The sequence below is a fragment of the Mobula birostris genome, chromosome 1 (genome assembly GCF_030028105.1).
Source record: "Mobula birostris isolate sMobBir1 chromosome 1, sMobBir1.hap1, whole genome shotgun sequence".
NCBI lineage: Eukaryota > Metazoa > Chordata > Chondrichthyes > Myliobatiformes > Myliobatidae > Mobula > Mobula birostris.
This window is the reverse complement of record NC_092370.1, coordinates 67,125,282-67,151,296: the sequence shown is the minus strand read 5'-3', so window position 1 is coordinate 67,151,296 and position 26,015 is coordinate 67,125,282. Positions and strand designations below refer to the sequence as shown.

Here is a 26,015-nt window from a genome sequence, read left to right as displayed (position 1 = left end):
AAGTCTGTAGCTCAGTATCACCAAGAATATCCTTGAACTTCTTCCTGTTTAAGCTTAATTTTAGCACTTCGCCTTTGTAGAAATTTTAAAAAACATAAGTTACACAATGCAATACACTGTAATTTAGTAAAAGGTTATGAACATATCTGCAAACTTATATTAACATTTCTTATTAAAGGAGAAGAATGTCATAGAAGGTTAATTAATCATGTTATAATTTTGCTTACATTGTTAAGTGCTCATCCCATTTTGGATTGGATGAACTATTTGATTTTGCAGATTTCTTTAGTTCTCCATCTGCTGATAATTCCACATAGACTGCAGTTCCAAACCAATTCTTTCTTCTTTTTAACTTTGCAGAAGCAACTATTAAGTAAAATTGTGATACAAATTTAAGTAAATGCAGATAAGAAATCTTTTAATCCCCACAATATCAAAATAAAACCACACAACAAAATTTCTGTTTGGACCTTAGAAGGCATTCTTATCTGTATCACCAAAACTATTAAAAACTTTTTTGCATATGGAAATTCCACAATGATAAATCATTCTCCATTTCATCAAATATGTTTATACTAAAGCCACTGTTTTCATTAATATGCTTGCAACAGATTTTTAGATGGGCAATCTGAATTAAAGATATTTCTATCAGTAATAGAGGAAACATTGTGAGAAACCAACTGTGCATCTTTATACGCAAACCAGAAAGAATCTGAATTCAATCATACCAGAGTTCTTATACCTTGCAGGAAATAAAAAAAGCCATAGATATCTAAACACAAGAATAATTAAAGATTAAGAAAGGCCAAGTTCGCCCATTGTGATATTTTACTGTTCTCTGAAGATTTTCAATACCTAAATCAGCAAATAATTGAAATTACAGCCCAAAAATCTTACTCATATTTAGCTTACACTGCATTTAAGTCTAAATTTTCTCATCCAACTTTGACTTTCTTTAATTGATAATACTGGTTTATCTTATTCAGAAGTTTATGTTCTTAATAAAATTAGTTTTCCTTTTCTCCCACAGGTCAACCTCCTTGTGTGCAAGTCAATTATTGTGCACTTTACTAGACTTTCATTGCATGTACATAGACTAATTATGTTCCCCACTATATACAGGGAAGACAAGTTATTGCCTTTGCTCTCCCCTCCATAATAAGCTACATTACTGGCTACTGATTCCATCCCCCTCCCTGATAGTTGACTGAACCCATACTTGTAATGTTGGTGTCATAGCTGCCACCAAGTCACATTTCTGACCATATTTCCAATGGTGTCACTTAGTCAACCCTTGAATATTACCAACTCCACCCTGTCTCAACTATCTCCAACTGAAAGCACCACAGAAGCTCTTAGTAGCTTTGGATATGGTTGTTTTAACCTATTTTTGGACCTCACTCACATCTGTAAACTTCAGTATTTTCTAAACTTCGCTATCTGTATCCGAAATCAAATCAAAGCCCATTTATCCATTCTCTGTGTTTGCTAACTTCATTAACTTTTAGATAAACAATGATAGCAACATTTTCTTTTTTTCAAAACCACCCATAGCCTTCCCTCTCTCTTTAACTTCTTCAAGACTTGTGATTTCCCAAGTTTTCTGTGATTATTAGATATATCTGTTTTGTTCAACCTCAGTTTTAACCATCTACCATTGCTGTCCACATCTTCACTTACAAAGACCCTTAGCTCTGAATCCCCTCCTAAACCTCTCCACCTTACTATCCAACTCTCCTCTTTGAGGATTTTTCTTTAGAAACCTGTATCTTTGACCAAATATTTAATCATCTGCCCTGCAACCCATTTTGGGCTCAGTATCAAATAATCAAATGCACTTATACTTAGATATTCAACTATTTCAAAAGGTAACAAAGGTATCATACTACAAAAGAAATAGAATCTGGCCAAAGCACAGTGAATGTTTCCGATAATTTCATATAATTATCTTCACATTTCCTTAGAAATAAGCAACGATACTGACAGATTGTTTCTCTGGAAACCTGCATAGACCCGTGTGGTTAAAAGAATAAAATAAAGCAGTATTCTATCAATTTTGTAGTGGCTTTCCTGCACTGTATACACATTGAATTATTATACTATTACAGTATTCTAATTTCCAATCTTTACACAATTGCTTTTAGGATCATTCAGCAATACAATGTTTTCCAAAAAAACTTAAGATCTCAGTTATCAAATAGTAGATAATTGTATCGAGTATATCATCAATACAGTCTAACTTGCAAGATGACTCGCTCAATTCCATTCAATTATGTCTCACATTAAAATATTTTGCTGCCTATTAATCAATCATGTGACCAAATAGATTGCCAAAAGAAATGAAGCATGGAAATGTATTTAAAAAATGAGGTTTCAATAAAAATGATGTTAACTTTGTTGGTTTATTTAATGGCAATAAATTAGCATTAAAAGAACCATTAATATTAAAATTAATAATAGCTTTATTTAAAATATGTTTTTTTTAAATTATTAGAATTAAAAGCTCACAAATCTTTTGGAAGGACTGTTCCTTGCAAGCCCACGCAGAAACATTGTGATAGAGATTTGTACAAAACAGGAATAGGCCTTTCAGCCCAACTCATCCCATTTGCCTGCATTAGGCCAATATCCGTCTGCTTTGTTCCTACCCAATTAACCATCTGAATGCATGTGCCTCTTCCACATCTGGCAGCTTGCCTCATAACAACCATCCTTTCTGGAAAACCTTGTGTCTCAGAACTCCTTTAAACTTCTCCCATCTCAACTCAAACCCTGCGGTTTTAGACTCCCTCACCCGAGGAAAAATATTTTATCTATGCCCCTCACAATTTTTATAAACATCTGCAAGGTTACTCCTCAGCCTCCTATATTCCAGTGAGAATAAATTCAGCCCCATCAATCTTTCCTGATAACTACAGCCCTCCATTAAAGACAACGCCTTGGTGGATCACTTTTGTATTCTTTCTAATGTTAGCATATCCTTTCTGTAGTGCAGTGAGCAGAACTGTATTTGGTCCTCCAACTGCAGCCTGCTTAATGTTTTGTACAGCTGCAATATTACATCCCGACTCCTATACTCAATGCCTCAGCCTCTGAAGGTAGACATACCAAAGGCATTCTTCACTACCTCAGTCCCTTGATCCCATTAGTATTTGGCATCCAAAAGGAATTACCTTACACTTGTCTGGATTAAATTCAGTATGTATCTAAACTGCCCAGCTTTTCAAATGATTTATGTCGTCCATATGTTTTCACAATCTTCTTTCTATCTACAGCGCCACTAATTTTTGCAAACTTACATATCAGTCTACCTGCATTTTCATCCAAGTCATTTATATATCTGATAAACCACAGTGCTTCAGCACCAGTCTCTGTGATACATCACTGATTAAATTTTCAGTTAGAAAAACACCCCCTACACCCGTGACCTTCTGCCTGATATGACTAAAGACAATTTTGGATCCAGTTTGCCAACACAACTTGGATCCCATGTGCACAAAATTTCTGGACTATCTACAGAGTGGGACTTCATCAAAAGCTTTGCTGAAGTCCACAGAAACCACTTTTATCATTCTACCTTCATCAATTTTCAAAACATTTAAATATTTTGAAATATTTGTTAGCACTTGTTTTACTCTTCTTCATCATGCATGGTTTTAACTTGCAAGGGCAGAAGACTTTTATTCTCCAATTAGCAATAAGTGTTTGGCCTTATGCCACCCTCATTACTTTACATCATTAACAGATTATGAGCAAATTTATTTATACTGTTAACGGATGACAATACCTTGGAAGCACTACCAACAAGTTGTACAACTTGCAATTATCACCTGTTAAATTGTCAAAACATGGACAATCTTTAAATTGCATTATCCAAAAATGGCATTAGAGGGAGCACGTTACTTTGCCCTATCTGAAACAACACCACTGGAAAACAATGAGTGTCATGTTGTTTGGAAGTTAGCTAAAGATTCTTGCACCTTACCCAATACTAGAGTTCAATTTTTAGCATGCATCTATTTCTACTAAATGTGCATATTTTTGTTTAGGTGACACCACATTCCCGTAGGTATTTACAGGTTAAGCACATATTTAGCTTTAATTTCAACACATGGGTAAAGCATTTATGTCATCTCTCCAGTGATTTAAAAAGTTCCCATTTACTTTTAAATTATTGAATACAAGACTGAACCAAAAATTTCTCTCTTGAAAAGGATACAAATGTGTGTGGCAGGAAAATGCGAATTCTATAATGAAAGCCTTAATTACTTCATGCATAACTTATTTGATGGAAAACATCTCTAATTTTCTGATACAAGTTTATGGTAAGTAAGGTTCTGTGCCAGCATCATTTGAAATATTCGTTCCATGGTTTACACCAACTGAAAAACCCAGCTTCATCTGAAAGTACATTTAAGTCTCTTCATCTATACTATGCATAATGGTCAGGACTAAAACATCACTCTGTTAAAAACATGACAAGCTAAACATTAACCAAGATACATCTCATATTTTCATTCAAAGTTTGCCCAGGAAGAGTAATTTGAAATAAAACAGAAAACTCAAGATAAAAGAAACAGAAAACACCAGGAACACTCAGCATGAAACAAGTTGATGTTTCAAGTCAAAAAACACTCTCAGATCCAATATCTTCAGTTTTTTTAAATGTTTATATGTTGGAGGCAACTTCTGTGGAAGTGAAACAGATGAGAAGCAATCGATTCAGGTTAATGACCTCTGACATGCTGTTAACCTGCTTTCATTTTCCACAGATGCTTCCTGACCTACTGAGTATTTTCTGTAACACTCACAACACGCTGGAGGAACTCAGCAGGTCAGGCAGCATCCGTGGAAACGATGAGTCGATGTTTCGGGCCGGAACCCATCGTCAGGACTGTAGGGGGAAGGGGCAGAGGCCCAATAAAGAAGGAAGGGGGAGGGTGGGAAGGAGAAGGCTGGTAGGTTCCAGGTGAAAAACCAGTAAGGGGAAAGATAAAGGGGTGGGGAAGGGAGGCAGGGAGGTGATAGGCAGGAAAGATGAAGAAAGAATAGGGGAAAACACAATGGGTAGTAGAAGGAGGCGGGACCATGAGGGAGGTGGTAGGCAGCTGGGGGAGGGGGCAGAGTGACATAGGGATAGGGGAGGGAGGGGAAGGGAATTACCGGAAGTTGGAGAATTCTATGTTCATACCAAGAATATGTTCCCACCCTCCCCCCACCTTATTTATAGGGCCTCTGCCACTTCCCCCTACAGTCCTGACGAAGGGTTCCAGCCCAAAACATCGACTCATCGTTTCCACGGATGCTGCCCGACCTGCTGAGTTCCTCCAGCATGTTGTGAGTGTTGCTTTGACCCCAGCATCTGCAGATGATTTTGTGTTGAGTATTTTCTGTTTTAACTTAAAATTTCCAGCATATGTACATTTTACTTTATCAAAGCTTACTAACCTATTAAGGAAATATCAATTATAGATTACAAATATGTATTGTTATTCTTCAAGAGTCCATTATCTAACTCTACTGATACTAGAAATGAATCCTCAAATTACAAAATTTAATAGCTTCATTCTAAATCCATTACACTTATTAAGCAGCATTTTAGACTTTGTACTAAAAGCCACGTTGTCCCAGAACTACGAATGCACTATTTCCATAAAGGACAGAGGAAGATGGAGATAGTACATAACACAAAATTTGGATGGAAAGTACTACACAATGGTTTTTATATCACAAATAAAATCTATCAGAATTTGATGAACCATTGACATGACAGAGCATAATTATCTGTGAATTATCTTGAACACTCAAAGCTGAAATGTTATCTGCAAGTTTGACAGCACATGACCACTACTAGTGCAGTTGCATGCTGAGTAAAGACTCATGTGCTCTTTCCTTCACGAACATCCACTTAGTGAAGCTCACAATCATAAAATGCAATTGTGCAGCTATGCTCTAGATGCAAATCCTTTGTCATCACTCCTCGTGTTTTATTATTAATCCCACAGCCTTTAGGAAAGTTCTGACCATATCCTTGTCTTTATTTTAAACTATACCTCTTTTGGAGTATTATCCCTGCATACATCAGATGCTCGTTATTGTCTACAGCTTGGCACTCAATACTATCATCCCCTCACAGCTAATCGATAAGCTTCAAGTCCTAGGCCACAATACCTCCTTGTGCAACTGGATCCTCGATTTCCTCACTTGCAGAACCCAGTCAGTTCAGACTAGCAAAAACAGCTCCTCCATAATCTCCCTCAGCACAGGTGCTGTGTGCTTAGCTACCTGCTCTACTCAGTTTATACTTATGGCTGTGAGGCTAAGCGCAACTCCAAAGCCATATCTAAATTTGAAGACACCATTGTTATTGGCTAAACCAAAGGTGGTGATGAATTAGCATATAGAAGGGAGACTGAAAACCTGGCTGAGTGGTGTCACAATAACAACCTCTCACTCAATGTCAGCAAGACCAAGAAAATGGTTATTGACTTCAGGAAAAGAAGGAAAAAAAAAGGTCCTTATCGGGGTGGGAGTAGTGGGGGTCAGAGGTGGAGAGGGTCAACAACTTTCAGTTCCTCGGTTATTTCAGAGGAAATATACTGGGTCCAGAACATGTGCCATTACAAAGAAAGCACAGCAACACCTCAACTTTCTTAGAAGTTTGCAAAGATTTGGCATGTTATCTAAAACTCTGACAAACTTCTATAGATATGTGGTGAAGAGTATATTGACTGATTGCATCATGGCCTGGTATGGAAGCACCAATGCCCTTGTACTAAAAAGCCTACAAAAAGTAGTGGTTATGGCCTATCATGGGTTAAGCCTTTCCCTACATGAAGCACTGTCACAGGAAAGCAGTATCCATCAGGGACCCCCAACTGTGCTCTCTTCTTGCTGCTGCCATCAGGAAGGTGATACAGGAGCCTCAGGACCCACACCACCAGTTTCAAGAATCAGTTATTACCTCTCAACCAGCAAGCTCTTAATGGGGTAACTGTGGAAACAGTTCAATGATAGCTCTTGAATCAGAGGGAATAGCTTCACTTGCCCCATCATGAACTGTTCCCACAATCTATGAACTCACTTTCCAAAACTCTTCATCTCATGTTCTCAATATTTGTTTATTTATTATTATTATTTCTTTTTTCCTCTTTTTGTATTTGCAGTTTGGTGTTTTTTTTTGTACATTGGTTGTTGTCCATCCCATTGGGTGCAATCTTTCATTGACTCTATTGCGTTTCTTGTATTTACTGTGATTATCTGCAAGAAATGAATCTCAGGGTTGTATATGGTAACATATATGTATTTTGATAATAAATGCACTTTGAACTTTCAACAGAGCTATCAGCGTATCCATTCAGAAATAAAGCATCCCTGTACACCTGTAATGTTGTACGTTTTCCATAGAAGTCTAAGGAAAATAACTGATCCACACTTGACCCAATATGTTCACAGCCAAGTCAAACTCTTCCAAAGTGCTCCCTGTTTCTTCCACAGTTCAAACCAGAGCTCTTCATCCATTAAGAGGAACCTGAGGGGGATCTTTTGCACTAGATGACAAAACAAGTGTGGAAGGAGCTGCCAGTAGAAGTGATGGATGAAGGCTCGATTGCAATACTTAAGACAAGTTTGGATAAGCACATGGATGGGAGGAGTATGATCCAGGTGCGGGACTGATGGGATTAGGCAGAATAACAACTTGGCACAAACTAGATGAGTTCAACCGCCTGTTTCTGCGCTGCAGCATTCTATGATTCTATTAGCTTTTCCATTTTTATTTTGCTCCTTTTCCATCCATGTCTCCCAATTCACTTTCCCCATTCACTATCAACATTTTTTTTTAATATGCTACCATTCATTTTCCTACCTCTTGCTCCCCCTCCCTTGCCACACATTTGCTCTATTTTCTCATTCTCTGTGTCGCACCTGACAGAAAGTTACTGTGACCACTGCATACTGCAACAAGATTCCCACCTATGGCACTGAATGTTCAAAGTCTGATCCACTCACTGCAAAACTTTCAATGAGGCAACAGTTTTTTTTATATGAAGTTCAACCCAGAAAAGTGTGAAGTGATTCATCTTGGAAGGTCAAATTTGAAGGCAAAATACAGGGTTTAAGGCAGAATTCTTAGCAGTGTGGAGAAAGAGAAGGATCTGTGGTTCACATCCAAAAAAGCCCCAAAATTGATAGGGTGTAAAGAAGGCATATGGTGTGTCGACTTTCATTAGTTGGGGGATTGAGCTCAAGAGCCGCAAAATAATGTTGCAGCTCTACAAAACCCTAGTTAGATCATACTTGGAATATTGTGTTTAATTCTGGTTGCCTCATTATAGGAAGGATGTGGAAGCTTTAGAAGCTTTACAAAATAGATTTACCAGGATGCTACCTGGACTAGGGGGCATGTTTTATGAAGATAGGTTGAGTGAGCCACGGCTTTTCTCTTTGGAGTGAAGGAGAATGAGAGGTGACTTGATAGATGGGAGCAAGATGATAACAGGCATAGATGGAGTAGATAGAGAGACTATTTCCCAGGGTGGAAATGGCTAATGCAGAGGAACATAATTGTAAGAAGATTGGTGGAAGTATAGGGTGGGGATGTCAGAGGTATGTTCTTTATACAGAGAGTGGTGGACAGACGAAATACTATGCCCAGGCTGGTGGTAAATGCAGATACATTAGGGGCATTGAAGAAAATTTTAGATAGGCATGTAGATGAAAGTAAAATGGAGGATTATGTAGGAAGGAAGGGTTAGATTGATCTTAGAGTAGGTTAAAAGGTCAGTACAACATTGTCAAAGGGTCTGTACTGTGCTGTAAAGTTTTATGTTCTTACTTAAGAAAGTAGGACCCACCCAACTGTAGTCCCTTTTGTCAGTAAATTCTGACAATCGACCTTTATTGACTGGCAATATCATACATAAAAGAATAGTTATCAAAGGCACCCAGCAAAGAAAAGCACTCATTTTCTATTAAAAATATTAGCAGTTTTGTTCAAACTTGCAATTGTATTGTTAACAAGTTCTTTTAAAGACAATAAGTTGATGAGATATCCTTTACACATTCACAAACAGAAGTTGTTATAGCATTGCTTCTAGCTTTTCAGTTGGTGGATAGCTAATAAATATTCAGAAGTGCTTTAATTAACTTTACACAAAGTCAGTTTAAAAAAAACGTAATCTACATTGCATTATTTACTTTCTTATTTAACTATTAGATTAACTGAGGAGAACGAATAGCACACTTGGTTAGCAGCTATCATCCCTGAAAGCTGGCTCAAATTTATTCTTGGCATATGATGGGATGAAATTAATCGCAGTGAATGTTAAATATGAGAATGGCCAGCTTTAAACTAATTCCTAATCACAAAATGCATGCTTTCTCATAAGCTCAGAGCTTTGTGCAATTTTTTTTTGTATTCATACAAGCGATGCGGACTCTGCAGGCTGGTCAGCATTTAAGGGTCCATGCCTTGGGAAGATGCTGGTGGGCAGTCTTCTTGAGTTCTGCTGCAGTTCTTGAAGTTAAAGCTGGAATTACAGAATTCTGACCCAATCACTGTGAAGGAACAGTAACATATTTCAAGACAGGATGCTGTGTGGATTGGGAGGCCACTTTCAGGCGGTGGTGCTCTCATGCTTAGCAAGCCTTGTCAATTTAGTCTAAGGAGTGTTGGTGAGTTGTTACAGTGATTCCTATAGATGGTACACACTGCTGCTGCTCTGCATCTGTGGTTTAAATAAGAAAATGGTTGTGGATAGGGTGCCTACCAAGTGGGCTGCTATTTGCGTAAGAACTTGGGAATTTACAATGATGCAGGTACATTAGAATTATGGGACATAATTAAAACACATACACTATATCTGAACAGTGACTCTGCACATCAAACTGTGTAACCCTTCATGTCGATATTGAGCTAAAGGTGAGATAAAAAGTTAAAATCTCAGTAGAAGTATCTCATTATATAAACAAATGTAAAAGAACGCCCATTTAATAACATTGAGAATATAAAATGAGTAAAGTCTCTGAAAGAACACTCATTCTCAAGCCACTTAGCCACATTTTAAAGGATGGTCAAAATACTTTTTACTATAGTGTCAATGACTGATTAACAAATGTTTAGCATTTCATAAATGGTTAACTGTAAGCATATCTGCTTTCTTGTATAGATCTTATTTATACAATTGATATGGGTCCAGATATTTAGAAGCAGTTCCATTTGTTTTTATTGAAATTGCCAAATTGTAGCAACACATTACTACTTTATTAGCCTAGTTACATGAAATTTCACAGGAAGTACTATGAATGCTATCAATTAAGCAACACAACATCTTACTAATAAAATACTACAAGTGTTTCCACGATTCAATTCAATATTTAACCAGTGCAATAGGAGGATCTAAACCATCAAATACTATTACAAATCTTATTTCCTGAATAAAACCTTCATTCAACAGTACCCATGACAAGTTTGTCCACAAAAATTCTTATGCAGCTTCAAGTAAAATATCTTGGAAGGAAAACACCATACCAGTTACGTGCAACTGTGATCTTCCATTTTGATTGCTACTTGAACAAGTTGTTGCCATGTCACATGCAACGTTAGCCTACAAAGGAGGAAAATTAAGCATTACAAGTACTGTTACATATTTATTTCAATTATCATATCCATGGAGTTAACTGTCTATCTTTATAAAACATTCCGCCATCCTGCCCGTTTAAAATAAGTTATAAATAACATCTTCTTGGTATTGTGCAGTATTCATCACAACTTTGGTATTATCAGTCAATTTGCAGCCAATGAAGTACTTCTGAACAATAATGTAAAGGCCATGGCAAATATATACTCCTATAAATAGCAATAACTAAAAAAATACAGTACTGAGATTTTAAATATTGGCTAGGGCACTGTAATAAACTAGTTAACTTGTTTTAGTAAAGCAACTCTAAACTTAAGACTATTTATATAAAGTACATAAAAAAAACTAGTGTTTCCATCTCAGTTTCTTTCTGTAGTTGTGGAAATAATTCAAATTCAGGTTCAAGTTTATTGTCAAAAACCTTGAAGCAGGTGGTCACGGTAGAACTGATAGTGCCTTAGGAAGACGGAATTGAGGAGGCTTTTGAGTATAATAAAGCCAAATACCAGGAGCTAGTAGAACAGTGCCAGAGACAGGGATGGGAGCACGATTGCAAGCCTATAGAGGCGGTGTATAGAGGTTTTGCTGGTAGCTCACTGTGCACAACTTCTCCTCTTGGTATTTAGGGTGCTGCAAAGGAAAGAGCTATCAGGACTATCACTGAGGCTGCTGCGTGAGCCTTCAGATGGCTATGGATCAAGAGGTGTGACCTGTGGACCAGTGCTGCTGGGACACAAGACAGGGCCTGATCAACCCTGGCTGGGTTGCCTGGGCGAGGGTTTCTGATGTTGAAAGACACACACATATATACACACACAAACAAAATATCATTCTTCTGGGGTCAAGGTACAATGTACAAAGTAACACACGCACATATAGTTATGATCCAGCAAATACAGTCACAAAATAATATTAGCATAAGTCTCTGAGTGACATGACCCAAAGATTGACAAGTTGACATCACGAACAAGGTGCATGTTTAAGTAAAACAGTATTATATTACTGGCATTATTATAATAGAACACGGTGTAGTATAAAAATATGAAAAAAGCAACAATAAAAGATTAAAAGAGACCAGTACAGAGTGAGAATGTGCCTGTGAGCTGGGAAGTGGGGCGGGAGGAGTGGGAAGGGCAGGTCATTCAGACAAGATGTAATCTTCCTAGGCTGTAGTTATTTTGTTTCAAAGAAACATTCCCACAATATTTACCAGATGATTATGGTTCAATTCCCATTCCAGATATTTGAGGAAGAAATTCATATTGAGATTCCAATGCTAAAGGAGTTCTGCATATTGCAAGAGTCAGATTTTAAATCATAACATTAAAATAAAGGCCTGAATGCTCAGACTTAAAAGGAGTAATAGAATTGTTCTGAAGATGACTCTCCAATATTTCGCACTATATTTACCATTTTAGAATGATTTTTGACAGGTTTTTATATTGGATATTGGTAGTTAATTGTTCAAATGGGCAATTTCTTAACAAGAATATTGCTGTCCAATATATTCCTCTACACTGCCTTCAAATTAAATCCTTCTTGTGTTATGTAGTATTTAGGTGAAAGATTGGGAGCTGCCAGCCAAAAGCATCTGCATAAGCTAAAAATCACTGAAAACATTCAAACACATGTGTCCTAGCATATTCTATTGCTACATTGAATTTAGTTTATGAACTGGGGAGGAAATGGCTGATGGAATATTACATGAAGTTGTCAATCAAATATATGAAAGCACTTTTTGAAATGGTGGGAAGTTGAAAATCATTTGTACTCAGAGAGATCTGAGTGAACCTTGTAAACAAATCACTAAAAGTTAATATACAGATACAGAAAATAATTACAAAGACAAATGGTATATTGGCATTTACTGTAAGAGAATTTGAGCAAAGAGTAGACATACTATGAAATTAAAGGGTCCTGGTGAGACTGCATCTGAAATATTATGTACCATTCTTGCTTCTCTAGCCAGGGACTGATAACACATTCCCTGAAGTGTAACAAAGGTTTAACACATTGGTTTCTGAAACGGGGAGATTTGTCCAATGCTTAGATATTAAACAGATTGTATCTGCCTATACTGTGTGTAAAAGAATAAGAGATGATCTCATTGAAATTCTTACTTGGCCTTGTAGTATGGGTCCAGGAATGTTGCTTCTATTGGCTGGGTACCAAGGAATTTACGTATATTTCAAAACAAGGAATCACCATTCAGGGTTGTGATGAGATGAAATAATTTCTTCTAGAGGAAACAGAATCACTGAATTCTGTAGTCAAGTGGGTTGTGGAAGTTCAGTTGCTGAATATATTTAAGGCAGAGACTGATACGTTTTTGGCCAAACTACACTGGAATTATAGGAAAGCAACACTGTAGTAAAGGATTAGTTATGATGTTACTATGTGCAGAGGAAGCTCAAATGGCCTAATGCTACTTCCATTTCTAATGTACTTATGGTTGTAGAACAATGCAGCATATTGTTTTGAACCATTATAAAGTCCACAATTTGTAAAGCTGTGAGAGTTTTATAACTGAATGCAGATTGTGAAAAAGGATTCTTTTCCACATATTAAAACAAAAATTATAACTGAAGCTGCCAGAAATGTGTATAAATAGGCACATAAATACCTATAAATACAGAAATTACATTAATAATTTTATTTTGCACATTCTGTAAAAATACAACATCTCGATAAGCAATCAGGGTATTATAGTCAAATTTATCTTTATTGAACCATATCTATCCCAATACACTTTGAAGTCCCTAAAGATCATTCAAACATTTAAAGCATTATTTGACAGCTCCTGTGCATACTTCAAATCATAAAGGCATTAACATTATATTCAAGAAGAAGCATTGCTACATTAGTTACAGGTTGACGTAGCGATTTTCTGAAAACTGATAGTCTGGCACCTCTTTTAATTCTGATGAAATTACGAGACAGTTTACTGGGCGGGCACTGTATGTAGCACACGCTCCGCCATCTGTGGCCAGTCTCATTTTGACAAAAGCACACTAATTTTATTATTTACATTGCACTTGCTGATGGTAGTCCCAATATTTTTGCTTATTCTTTTACCTATTTTATGTATATTTATCTTAGAAGCCATAGCTATGGTTGAGTGCAAGTACCAGTGGTGGTGTCAAACTCAAACATCAGTCTATATCAATCAAAGAGAAAGTTGAAATGTTGAAAAAACTTGACCCAGGTGTTTTCTGTGCATAAGCTGTGTGACTTATATGGCATTGTGTATGATACAAAGCACCAAAAAGAAAAAGTGGCAGCAATTCTATGTAAATATTGATTCGCTAAAGCAAATGAGCATTAGAAAAACTACGGAAGCAGGTAAGAGCACTGAGCATGATCGAGTGACGAATGAATACCTCCACCAGCATTGATGTGATGGAGTCAACTTGTCGGGCAGTATGATAATAAACCAAGCTAAGTCGTCCAAAAAGAACTTAAATTAGAACGTGCGTGTGAGTATAGCGAAACATAGCTTCAAAGGTTTAAGAAGCACAGTGGAATTTCCATGCATAAAGCACGTGGAGAAAAACAGTCTGCAAACCATGAAGGAGCTACCTACCCAGTATAGAGACGAATTTGCGAAGCCCATAGCTGACAAAATCTCAACCCTGAGCTGGTGTATAATGCAGTTGAAACTGCATTATACTGGCGATGCACACCTAGGAACACATTAGCAATGGAAGATGAAGAAGATTGCACAGGATTCAAACAATCTAAGTGCTCCATTGCAGCAGATACTCACAGCTGTAAACCACCGGTGATCGGAAAAAGTAAATGCCCTAGGGCCATAAAAGGTGTTAAAATGTACCCGGTAACCTATTGCAGAAATAAAAATGGCTAAATTACCAGCCACGGTATTACGTTAGAGTGGTCTGAAAAATATTTTGTACCAGAAGCCAGAGCACATTGTACATCTGTAGGGCTACCCCAAGACTGCAAAATTCTTCTTATTTTGAATAATTGTTCAGTTCGCCCCAAAGCTGAATTCCTGTGTAAGAATATTTTTGCAATGTATTTACCACCAAGCTGTACATTGTTAATCCAATCCCAAGACCACGGAATACTGTGCTCTCTAATGGCAAAGTATCGCTCACTTTTTATGAAATGTCTGTTGGATGACGTGAACGCTGGCAATTCTGTACAAACATTTATTAAAGAATTTAACAAAGGACATTCTTTGGTTCATTGCTCAAGGGTGGGAGAAAGTAGAGCCTTCAGCACTAAAGAATGGCTTGCATAAGTTGTGGCTTGCCTTGATGTTTGATAATGCACCTGAAGATGGTTTTATAGGATTTTGTGTACCAAAGGACAAAGTAGATTTGTTTGCATATGCGAAAATGTTACAGGACCTGCTATCAAAAATATAGCAGGTAGTCTTATTGCAGAAAATCTGTGTTAATGGATGATTGTCGACGACAAAGCAACTGTTGTGCATCACCTTACAGACTGGCTAAACCAGGTGAGGATAGCCGGTGGCCGCATACTGGAATGCTGATAAAAACACTACAAGTGATGAAGATGGCACCGATGATGATAAAATGATTGAAACTGAAAGATTTACTATTGACAAGTTAATTGAGTTGTTGGGTGATTTAATCAAAGGGTTAGAGAAACATACCTTCGTGACGTAACAACAGCTAATGTATATTTATTTGATGCAAGAAAAATTACATATAGAGAGATAAAAACACTTGAAACAACTTGCCTGGATGAAATATTTAAAAACATAACCAAGAAGCAACATTGTTTGTAAGCACAGTAATAAATAAATATACATTCAATTTTTGCTTAATTTAGAATTCTTTTTAAACTTCTACAGTCAATTATTGCCATTATTATTGCAGACCTTTTTTAATCCAGCAAAAATGTTAATCTGGAAAGACTCAGGAACCGAGGGTGCCAGAAAATCAGTGATCAACCCATACGTAGAGAAAAAATTGTTTGTTTCAATCTTTAGTTCTAAAAAAGTTCACAGAAAACATGGGCAGAGATTTTCCATGGCTCTTGTGGAAACTGAAAATCATTGTCCCAAAGGAATTCACATAACAGCTGTTATACAGAATGTCAAAAACAAAAAGACACAACAGTGAATTACTGACTGTGTACTTACAACAGATAGTGTTTCATTTAAGGTGGCTGTATGACTTACTGCATATAGAATTTGCTCTATTCAGTGTTGCAGTTTAAAGATGCTGGTGGCCAGTTTATCATTTTAAAATTAAAAATTGGAAAAAGTGAGGCTATTGTTGGAAGATTAGAAAATCTGCAGATGCTGGAAATCCAAAGCAACACACACAAAATGCTGGTGGAACTTAGCAGGCCAGGCAGCATCTATAGAATTGAGGATTTATGAATGATGAAGGGTCTCAGCCTGAAACATCAACTGTTTACTCTTTTCCATAGATGCTGCCTGGCCTGCTGAGTTCCTCCAGCATTTGTGTGAGTTGTGAGGTTATTGTTGAGCCTAATTACCATAAGGACAGCTCAAATTAGAGCAGTCCCTATTGCAACAACACTCCTGTGACTGTAGATTATATAATGTTAATTCACTGAATAGTACATTACAATGAGAGTATGGGGTGTCCAGAGAGGGCATCACCTCTGGTGAAGGTGCTTGTCATGTCCATTCTGAGGCAGCTCATTCACCTTTGGTCCCCACCGGACACTCAGCTCTCACCTGTGGCTCTAGGAGCTGTTTACAAGAGGCAGCAGCCACACACCAGTACACCACTTTGACAGGCAGGCTAAACCAGGTGAGGATAGCCGGTGGCCGCATACCCCAGTGAGATAGGGACACGCCAGCCCTAGCATTTGAAGTCAGCTGCGGCAGACTGGGTGGCTGAGATCTCCCATGAGATCAAACGACAAGGAAGGCGGTGCTGCAATGCTCCGTAGGCAGTGAAGGGCACGACAAATCATAGAAGACATGGTCATCCGCTGCAACTGAGGAAGACCCCAGTTTGTTCGTGCCACCGGACCTGGACCTCTGAGGTCAAGAGAGTGGAACTACCCCAGTGCAACAGTTTTTCCACTGTAAAGACTCTCCCGCACAAGTTTCCTGTCATCACTGGACACGATGGACAATCACCACTATGTATTACATCCAAAGGCACCACTGTTAACAAGAGAGGCTGGATTTCAAATGCTTTGGAATGAATGACAATAAACTTTTCTAACCAAAAAGCATTAAACTTCATGAGTTGCAACCACATTCCTCCAGTCAAGCAAATCTAAGGCATGTTACTTTGTAACAGACAGTGCATAATTTTTAATATGCAGTTGTAATACAAAATATATATTGTTATTATCATTTTTTGCATGAAAACTTTCTTTTAATTATGAGTCAACATTCTTATTATGACTTTCTCCATTTTAACCTCGCCTAGTTTGACAAAAAACCCATAGCAGACTCAATGGGCTGAACGTCCTAATTCTGCTCCTGTCTTATGGTCTTATTCCTCCCTTTTGTCAAAGTATGCAGTTCAGTATTACTGTGTTACTTAACTTCATAACATTACAGAATCTTTCCTCCATGTACAATATAAATTGAGATGGAAGGCACATATTATTTTGAAAATGAGGATATAAGTTTTAAGGAAATGTCACAATGTGGAAGTTTAGTAATGAAGTTAGACTCAGTCACTTAAATTGGATGGACAAAAAACTATCAGCATTCAGAAGGAAGCAATCAATTTAGATCAGAATAAGAAAAGGGAGCAAGTACAATAATCTACATTGAGGAGATTATGGAGTATCATGGTTTATGAGATAGAATTTTGGAAGTTGCAACAGTGAATAAGACTGTACATATGAGTTGTAATTTTAATACAGTATATTTGTGTTTCTCTAAGAACCTTGCCATGGTTTGGAAGCTTGCATGCCTCAATGACCCAGACAGCTATGCTGGCTGGCATTAGGGCTTCAAACTTTGACTCTTGGTAGGGTCACCCATGCCAAACAGGTCAGGATAGAGGCCAGCCTAAGAGCTGTCAACCAGTCCTCCAAGTTCAGGGTTTCAGTTCAGGGCTAACAACCCTGACCGGTCAAACAAAACTGTTAAAGGAAACAGCAATAAAGAATCATTCTACATCTGAGTGGCTAAGGACAGACAGAGATGGAAGACCTTCATTGCTACACTAAACGTCAATAGCATAATGGGCAGTAATAATATTTATGTTCGCAAACAGTGAAGTTGGTGAAAAGAATTTCAAAGGAGAGTATATTGTTTAAATATGCTTTACAATACTGACGAGGAATGAGCTTCTATGCATACAATGCAAAATATTAACATTAATATGAGCTGTGAGAGCTTAGAAAGATTGGCAGCATCATCCTGAATGTAGGGTGACATGTACTGCTGGAGTTATGAGGAGATGGAAATTTAGAAAGTTGTTAATAAAAGATGTAGAATATACTGGGACATGTATAGTTCAGGTGTTTAGAAATTTAATGCTTGGCCAAATATCCAGAAAGCAAACTGGGTTAAACTGGAGGGACAAATATACAGCAAAATGGAGAATCTGAATTAGAAGCTTGAGAAGATTAGAAAGACTGTGGTAGAGAAACAGCCTGGGACTGTCAGGGAATATTGGGACTAGAAAGATTTAAGAGAAAACTGGAAGTAATTTAGCACACAAGAGTTCTGACCTCTGTTAGGACAGCTACAGGCTTGCAAATACTGTGGCTCTCCAGAGGCAATCGAACAATCTCTCTTCAACAAACTCGATAACCTTCAAAGCTCTCCCACAAAGAACTGCGGAGCTACTGAAGCTTGCAGACCTGTGTTGGAATTTTAAGCGTAAAAAAACAAGTGTTATCTACTGGGCCTGACTTTTTTTGACACAGCAAGAGAAATAAACCCTACAGTGGAGAAACTACCAAGCAACATGTAAGAACAGTGGAGAACTGACGGTTTCAAGTATAAAACAAAGCAGAATGGCCACTATCTGCCATTTTCATTCTTTCTGAAATTCATCTGCCACGATTCAGAAATGCAAAATGACCCTCGTTGTATGCTCCTGGTAACACATTATTCAAAGGGAGCTCTCAAACAAAAGCATGGAAAAGCAAAACCCCATCGCAGTTTACAAAACTGAAGTCAAAAACCGTATCATGAACCCTGATAGATAATGCCCGGTCCATAAGAAACCTTCTTTCTTAAGGAAATGCAAAAGGCACGAAGAAAAATCACTTGCAGAACAGCAATGCACATACCAGCACTTCACACAGGGCCAGCATCTTGGGCCACTACTAGTTCCAGCACACCCACAGCAGGAGAGGGAGACGGCCGAGCATCCATAAAATGTGGCTACTTCCTGAATGATATTCTGGAGTACTGCATAAGAGTTCTTGTATTTGGCAACTGTCCCTCACCATCTGTGGCAATCTCAAAGCTTAAGGGGACAGCTATCGAGGGATAGAAGGAATTCAAGACTGAAGCATGGAAATATGTAGAAAGGCATTTCTATGTTGATGATGGACTTAAATCATTTTCTAGTGCAGAAAAAACAGTCAGAGAGTACTTAAAGCAGCTCAAGACATGAAGGTGTAGTCTAATCTCAGACTGCATACGATTGCATCCAATAGTGCTGAGGTCATGTAATGCTTCCCATCCGAAGATCTGGTCAAAGGTCTACAGAACGTTGATCTTGGGCAGACCTCCTTCCTATGCAGCATAGTCTGGGCCTTGGATAGGACCTCGTTACCAACACCCTTACTTTCCAGATTGCTATCAACTGCCTATTTGACCCAATTGGATTTGCTGCTCCAGTCAGTATCCAGGGATGCTTCATGTCAAGAGAATTCACCTCGGACACTTGTAGATGGGATGTCCCACTCCCTAAAATGAGAGCAGTGGAAACAGTGATGTTCTTTCCTTCAGGATCTTATAGGTTTGAAAATTCCAAAGACCTACATAATCATTCCACTGTCTACAGCTCAAAAAAAAAAGAGGTCTGCACCTTCTGTGAGGTGTCAACTAAAGCTATTATTATTGTTGCATGCCTAAAGGTTACAGATGCTGCTGGGTATTGTGAAGCAGTGGGCAATCCTGGACAAGGTAAACTTGCTCCCAAACCATATCTCACCAAGATTTGAATTCAGTGCTGCTGTTCTAGCAGTTGGGATAGCAGAGAGGGTAACTGAAGAGATGGACACAGAACCAGAAGATATCAAATTCTCTACTGACAGCAATGTTGTACTCTGTTAATTATTTAATGAAACAAGGAGATTCCATGTTTAAGTACATAATATGATCCAACGTATCAGGCAATCAACTCAGAAGAGCCAATGGAACAATATACCTACTGATCTCAACTCGGCTGATCAAGCCACAAGACGGCTCCAAGCTAACTAATCAGCTTAGCCATTCCTCGTGGTTAACTGGAATAGCATCTCTTATTAATGCCTCCCCCCCATCCCCAGGAACATCATCAAGGCTAGTATTTTCAATGTGAGAATGGTTTAAAAGTCTGTGCAGTAAGACAGCTTTAAGACCAGTCTCTGAGTCTATCCTTCCTTTACCAAAGATTTAATGAAATTATCATTTGACTTTCAGTTTCAACAGTTAAGTTTGACATCCTATAAATGCCAGATGGGGCCTTTGGAGGTGCAGTTCATTTAATATGGAGTTTGTTTTATATGAACATTACTTCCTCTAAGTACGATTTTTTTTTTAAATATATCATTTCATGTGCAGAGTTAATTTGGATTTTGTTTTGAAGCACACAGTGGAAAGGCATCTATCTCCGTCCTCTCATTACCTGCCCTTGAAACAGTAATATATTTTCACAAGTAGAAAGTCATTAAAAACCCTGGAGGAAGCTTCTGGTTTTTGAGAAGGTGTTTAACTCACTGCATAGCTTTGTGTATCCACACTGCAAGGGCACAGTGGTACAACTAGAAGAGCCACTGCCCACAGTGTCAGTGAGCAGAGTTCAATCCTGACCTGCGTTGCTTGTTATCTATGTGGAGTATATTCCATGACCAGGTGGCTTCCTCTAGGTGCTCTAGTTTCCTCCTATATCACAAAAACACGTTCACTGGTAGGTTAACTGGCCACTGTAAATTGCCACTAGCGTATAGGTGTGAGTGGTAGAATATGGGTAAAGTCGATGAGAATGTAGCGAGAATAAAAAATGCAGGATTCAGGATAGAGAAGTGCAAGTAGGTCATTGATGGTTGGTGCAGACTCTGAACTAAAGGACTTATTTCAGTGTGCACCTTTCTCAGATTCTTAAGAGACGGTAATCAATATGCCACTGTCAATGAGTGAGATGAGATTAACTACTTATGTATGGTAGTATATTAGATCACCTGTCGATCCACTCAAACTTTCTCTAGTCAATCCCTTCATTTCAGAATGAACGTAGTGAACCTACAATATGTCCAATAAGCCTTTCATTAAATATCCAACCCATAAATGCATGTACTATTCACTTACATGTTTATATTCAATGCCCTTTGGATAAAGCAAACACTCCAGTGACCTCCCTAACTAATTGCTGCATGTGATAACTCTTTATGCTTCTCATAATAGTTCAGAATTGATACTGAAGAAAGTGAAATGGAGGCTCATCACAGCTGTAAAGACAGAGAGACAGAGAGATGGGTGAGGATAAATGAGCAAAACATAGAAGCAGAGAGAAGGTGGCAGGAAGTCAGGCAGCAAAGACTGAACATTACTTTGAAAGTGGAAATGCTAATGTTTCATAACGGGAAAGTGAAAACAACATAATCTCAGAGGAAGCCTATTTGAAAAGAATGTGTGCAAGGTCTGAGAAATGAAAGTGATAGTGAAAATTACCTTGTTCGTTTTTAGGCTGGGGTGGGGGTGGAAAAATAAACAGTTCAATACTAAAAAGAAATATTAGATTTTTAAAACAGGAAACACTCAGTAATCCCACCACCTTAAAATGTCATCTTCCAAAATCAGACGACAAATATTTGAAAAAACCCTGAAGCTCAGCTGCAGTTGTAGTAATGGCAATTACAATAAAATAAGAACATTGTTCAATGTATCAAGATCAGAGAGTGGAAAAAGAGAAAAGAAGTGTAAAGTCATTCAAATGTAAGACCTGAACCGGCCAATTTCTTCGATGATCTGCTTGGCATGGAATTAATTTGATGGTGCCCCAGTATCAGTTTTGGGCAGAACAACTTGTATAAATTTTGGTCCTCTAATACAGAATGTCACAGTCATAACCACTGAACAGCTTCCACAATTATATTTGTGTCCACCATGCCAGAAGGGTTCTCCAGTGGCCAGCTATTTCAATCCCATTTCCCATTTTCACACTGACATGTCTGTTCATGGCCTCCTCCACTATCATCCATGTCCACACAAAAATTAAGGAACAGCACTTCATATTCTGTAGTCTCCAACCTGCTGGCATGAACATCAAATTCTCATTCTTCCAGTAGCCACCCCTGTCTGTCTGTTTGCCTACTCCTGATCCTCCACCAACCTGTGTTCTTCCTCCCTCTTCATCTCCCTACCTCCCACATACTCCTTCCATCAGTTTCCTTCTGCACCTCCCTCACTTCCATGCTCCATCTTCTTCTCCTATCAGATTCCACCCTTTGCAGCTTCTCACATCATTCCCACTCTCCCTCTCCCCACCTGGATCCATCTGCCAGCTCTTGCTCCACTCCTTCCTTCCACCTTTTTATACTAGCTATCGACCCTCTGTCTTTCCAGTCCAATTGATGGGTGTTAACCAGAGGAGCCAAACATTCATCTCCCTCCACAGATGCCACCTGACCCAATCAGTTCCTACAATGCTTTGCATGTTGCTGTAAGTGCTTGTATCTGCAGTCACTTGTGTCTCCTAATCAATTACAATTAGTAATTGTACAAAAGGGGGGAAAAAAGTATCATTGGCATGTAATTAGCTGCATTAGATTTGTACAAAATATTTGTCAGATAAAACACATAACAGATCTAGTTGCCACACCACAGGAAGAATATGTAAGGAACAGAGACAGCATTAGATATTTACCACACTATTTCCCTGGAATGCTGGGTTTTAGTTACAGTAAGAGTTTCGGATAGGCTGGGTTTGTTCTCACTGGAAAGTAGAAGGCTGATGGGTGACCTTAGAGAAATTTTTAAAATTATGACAGACACGAAAAGGATAGATAGAATCGTTTCTTCCCCCAGAACAGGGGAGTCTTGAACTAAAGGGCATAGATTTAAAGTGAGAGGAGAGAAATATAAAGGGAACCTGAGTGATACTCACACAGAAAATGATGAATATCTGGAACTAGCTGTCTGAGAAGATAGCAGAGGTACATACGATTCCAACAGTGAAAAGAAAAGATGCAGTAGAGAAATACAAATAGGATTAGTGTAGATCAGCGTCATGGTCGGCATGGATAAGGTGGACCAAGTAGGCCCAATTCTATTTTATTTTTCTCTATTACCTGAGTACAATACTGAATTATTACAATCATATTCCAATGATTACCTTATATACTCAATTAATGAATTTCTGAAGTTAAGCCAAAATCCTACACTCACAACTTCATATTTTGTAAAAGTGACCTGTAGTTCAGGCATTTTCAGTTATAGACTTGTGTTTATATTCTAATTGACATTATTGTGTTACTCAAAAGATTCGATACAGGTGGCCCCCGTTTTCCGAACGTTCGCTTTACGACACCTCGCCGTTATGAAGGACCTACATTAGTTACCTGTTTTCGCTAACAGAAGGTGTTTTCACTGTTACGAAAAAAGGCAGCACACGCCCGAACAGCCAAGCTCCTCCCCAGGAATTGCATTCTAGCCAGCATTGCTTAAACACATGCTTTATCTCGATTTATTTTGTGCATCTGTTAGCAAGCTGAGTTCTAAGCTATTGGAAAAGCCTAAACGAGCTCGTAAAGGTGTTACACTTAGCGTAAAACTAGACATAATTAAGCGTTTCGATCGTGGTGAACGAAGTAAGGACATTGTCCGCACTTTGACTTGCCTGCGTCCATCACTCGCACTGTTTATACGCAGAGAGAAAGAATTTTGAAAGCTGCCGATGTTACCGTTGGTTCTGCTCGTAGCAAAGTGGTCTCTCTTAGTCGGCATCCAATAATGGATAAAATGGAAAGTCTATTGCTTGAGTGGATTGATGGGTGTACAAAGTGTGGTGTTCCGTTCAGTTTTCTTATACTTCAGGAGAAATCAGTCAGTTTTTTTAATAAGCTGAAACAGAAAGCACTGGACGATGGTGATGAAAGTGTTGCGAAAGTGGAATTTAAAGGTAGTCATGGGTGGTTTGATCGGTTTCTGAGGGGAGGCAGCTTCACAGTTTAACGTTTACCAGAGAGAGTGCTTCGGCTGATACTGAAGCTGCCGAAAAGTTCCCAGCAGAACTGAAGAAAACAATTACAGAAGGTGGTTATTCATATAAGCAAGTGTTTAACTGTGACGAAACTGCAATTTATTGGAACACTCACAACACGCTGGAGGAACTCAGCAGGTCGGGCAGCATCCGTGGAAGAGATCAGTCGACGTTTCAGGCCAGAATTCTTCCTCAGTCCTGACGAAGGGTTCCGGCCTGAAACGTCGACTGATCTTTTCCACGGATGCTACCCGACCTGCTGAGTTCCTCCAGAGTGTTGTGAGTGTTGCTTTGACTCCAGCATCTGCAGATTATTTTGTGTTTGCAACCTATTGGAGTCTTCCCGATTCCGATAAGTGAAACTACACTGTACATATATTATTTCTACTTTATATAGACTGTGTATTTTTGTGTGTTATTTGGTATGATTTGGCAGCTTCATAGCTTAAAGGTTACTGGAGAGAGTGTTTCCGCCAATAGCACTTGCGCCGTGTTTCTGCCGAGAGCGCTTCCGCTGAGAGTGCCGCCGTGAGATTTTCACTGCGCTAGACAGTGCTGCAGAAAAGTATTTCTACTTTATATAGGCTGTGTATTTATCATATCATTCCTGCTTTTCCTATATGTTACTGATATTTTAGGTTTTATGTGTTATTTGGCATGATTTGGTAGGTTATTTTTTGGGTCTGGGAACGCTCAAATATTTTTCCCATATTAATAAATGGTACTTGCTTATTCACCTTACCACATTCCGGCTTACGAACCGTTTCATAGGAACGCTCTACTTCGGATAGCGGGGGAAACCTGTATTTAATTTGCTAGGTCTACTTAGACATTGTTAAAACTCTATAAAAACAGAAACCAAACACAACTACATTAATTAGGACCAAACTAAGGAAATGTAAAATCTGTCTACATTTTACATAATTGATATATAACTATCAGTCAAGTTGGCTATGCAAATGGCTTACTTCTGTGCTGTAAATTTAATACAATTCTATGAGTAAACAAAACTGAAAAATGAACCCCTTTTAACAACAGGATGAAAATATATCAAATATTACAAGTAAGGTTTGTTAACATGCCATAGTTAATCTATAATAAAGAAAATCTTGTTATAGTGACAAATATTATACTTAATGCGTACCGTTAAAAATAAAAATCTACTTAAATTGGCAGATATTCTAACTTTGCACCCCCCAATCCCATGAGCCATTCTGTTCTTACATAAAAAGTACGGAGGGTTCAAAGTGGCTTTGGAATCACTCCTTCAGCATATGCTGTAGCTTGAACATAATGGACACTAACAGCCATTTTGAAGACTGATCCTGAAAGCCCAAGGCAGCTCCATGTGGCAATTTCTGGCCTCCTTGTTCCTGTCCCAACCTGTCTATGTTTCTGGAGATGATCTCTGTCTGATTTCGTTCAAGCTAGGTCACTTTCAGTCCTGGAAAAATGGGGATAGGATGCAGTTCTCAACAAAATTTCCTCCTTGGTAAACAGGGAAAGGTTAAACTCTCATCTATAGCCCATTACCAAACCATTCTAGCTCCCTGCTTACAATGGATAGCTTCACAGGACACTTCTTCTGTTCTCCCAGGCCAAAGCTGAAGCACATAATGAATATGGATTGCTGCTAGCCCAGCAACCTCATCCCATATCTTTCATTTCACTGGTTTCACCTGGCATAACACATTAGCTCAGGCCAGTCCAGGGTGATCCGACAGAATGCAGTGACTGATAGTGGTCCGGAAGCTGTGGTCCATTCAACAAGCCTAATTCCCAACATCTCCTTTCTTCTGGAGATCCTGGGAGATATTCTTGAATTTCTACCATATGTCGTCAAATAGAATACAAGGAAGTGTCAACCAGTATAAGAAATCAACAGAATATGGAGGTCATTTAAGCCTCAATTAACTTGTCAATATTTAAATACCAGATATGCTGGTTGCTATGCACAGCATACTTTAAACCTTCAGGGAGGTGGCCCAGATATGAAACATTACACCATCACTCATAA

General features: G+C 38.4%; 1 protein-coding gene across 2 annotated transcripts in view; it reads right to left on the bottom strand.

The window, feature by feature from the left end:
• The window catches only part of LOC140196759 (NEDD4-like E3 ubiquitin-protein ligase WWP1), a 157,378-nt gene that overhangs the window by 93,929 nt on the left and 37,434 nt on the right, over positions 1-26,015 (bottom strand). Inside the window, exons 2-3 of one of the 2 annotated variants that reach the window (XM_072256491.1) lie at positions 10,532-10,607; positions 228-366 (exon numbers count right to left, since the gene is read on the bottom strand). In XM_072256491.1, the coding sequence (XP_072112592.1) occupies positions 228-366; positions 10,532-10,607 (215 nt within the window). The remainder of the gene's footprint in view (positions 1-227; positions 367-10,531; positions 10,608-26,015) is intronic. The other variant, XM_072256501.1, reaches the window with a different exon arrangement.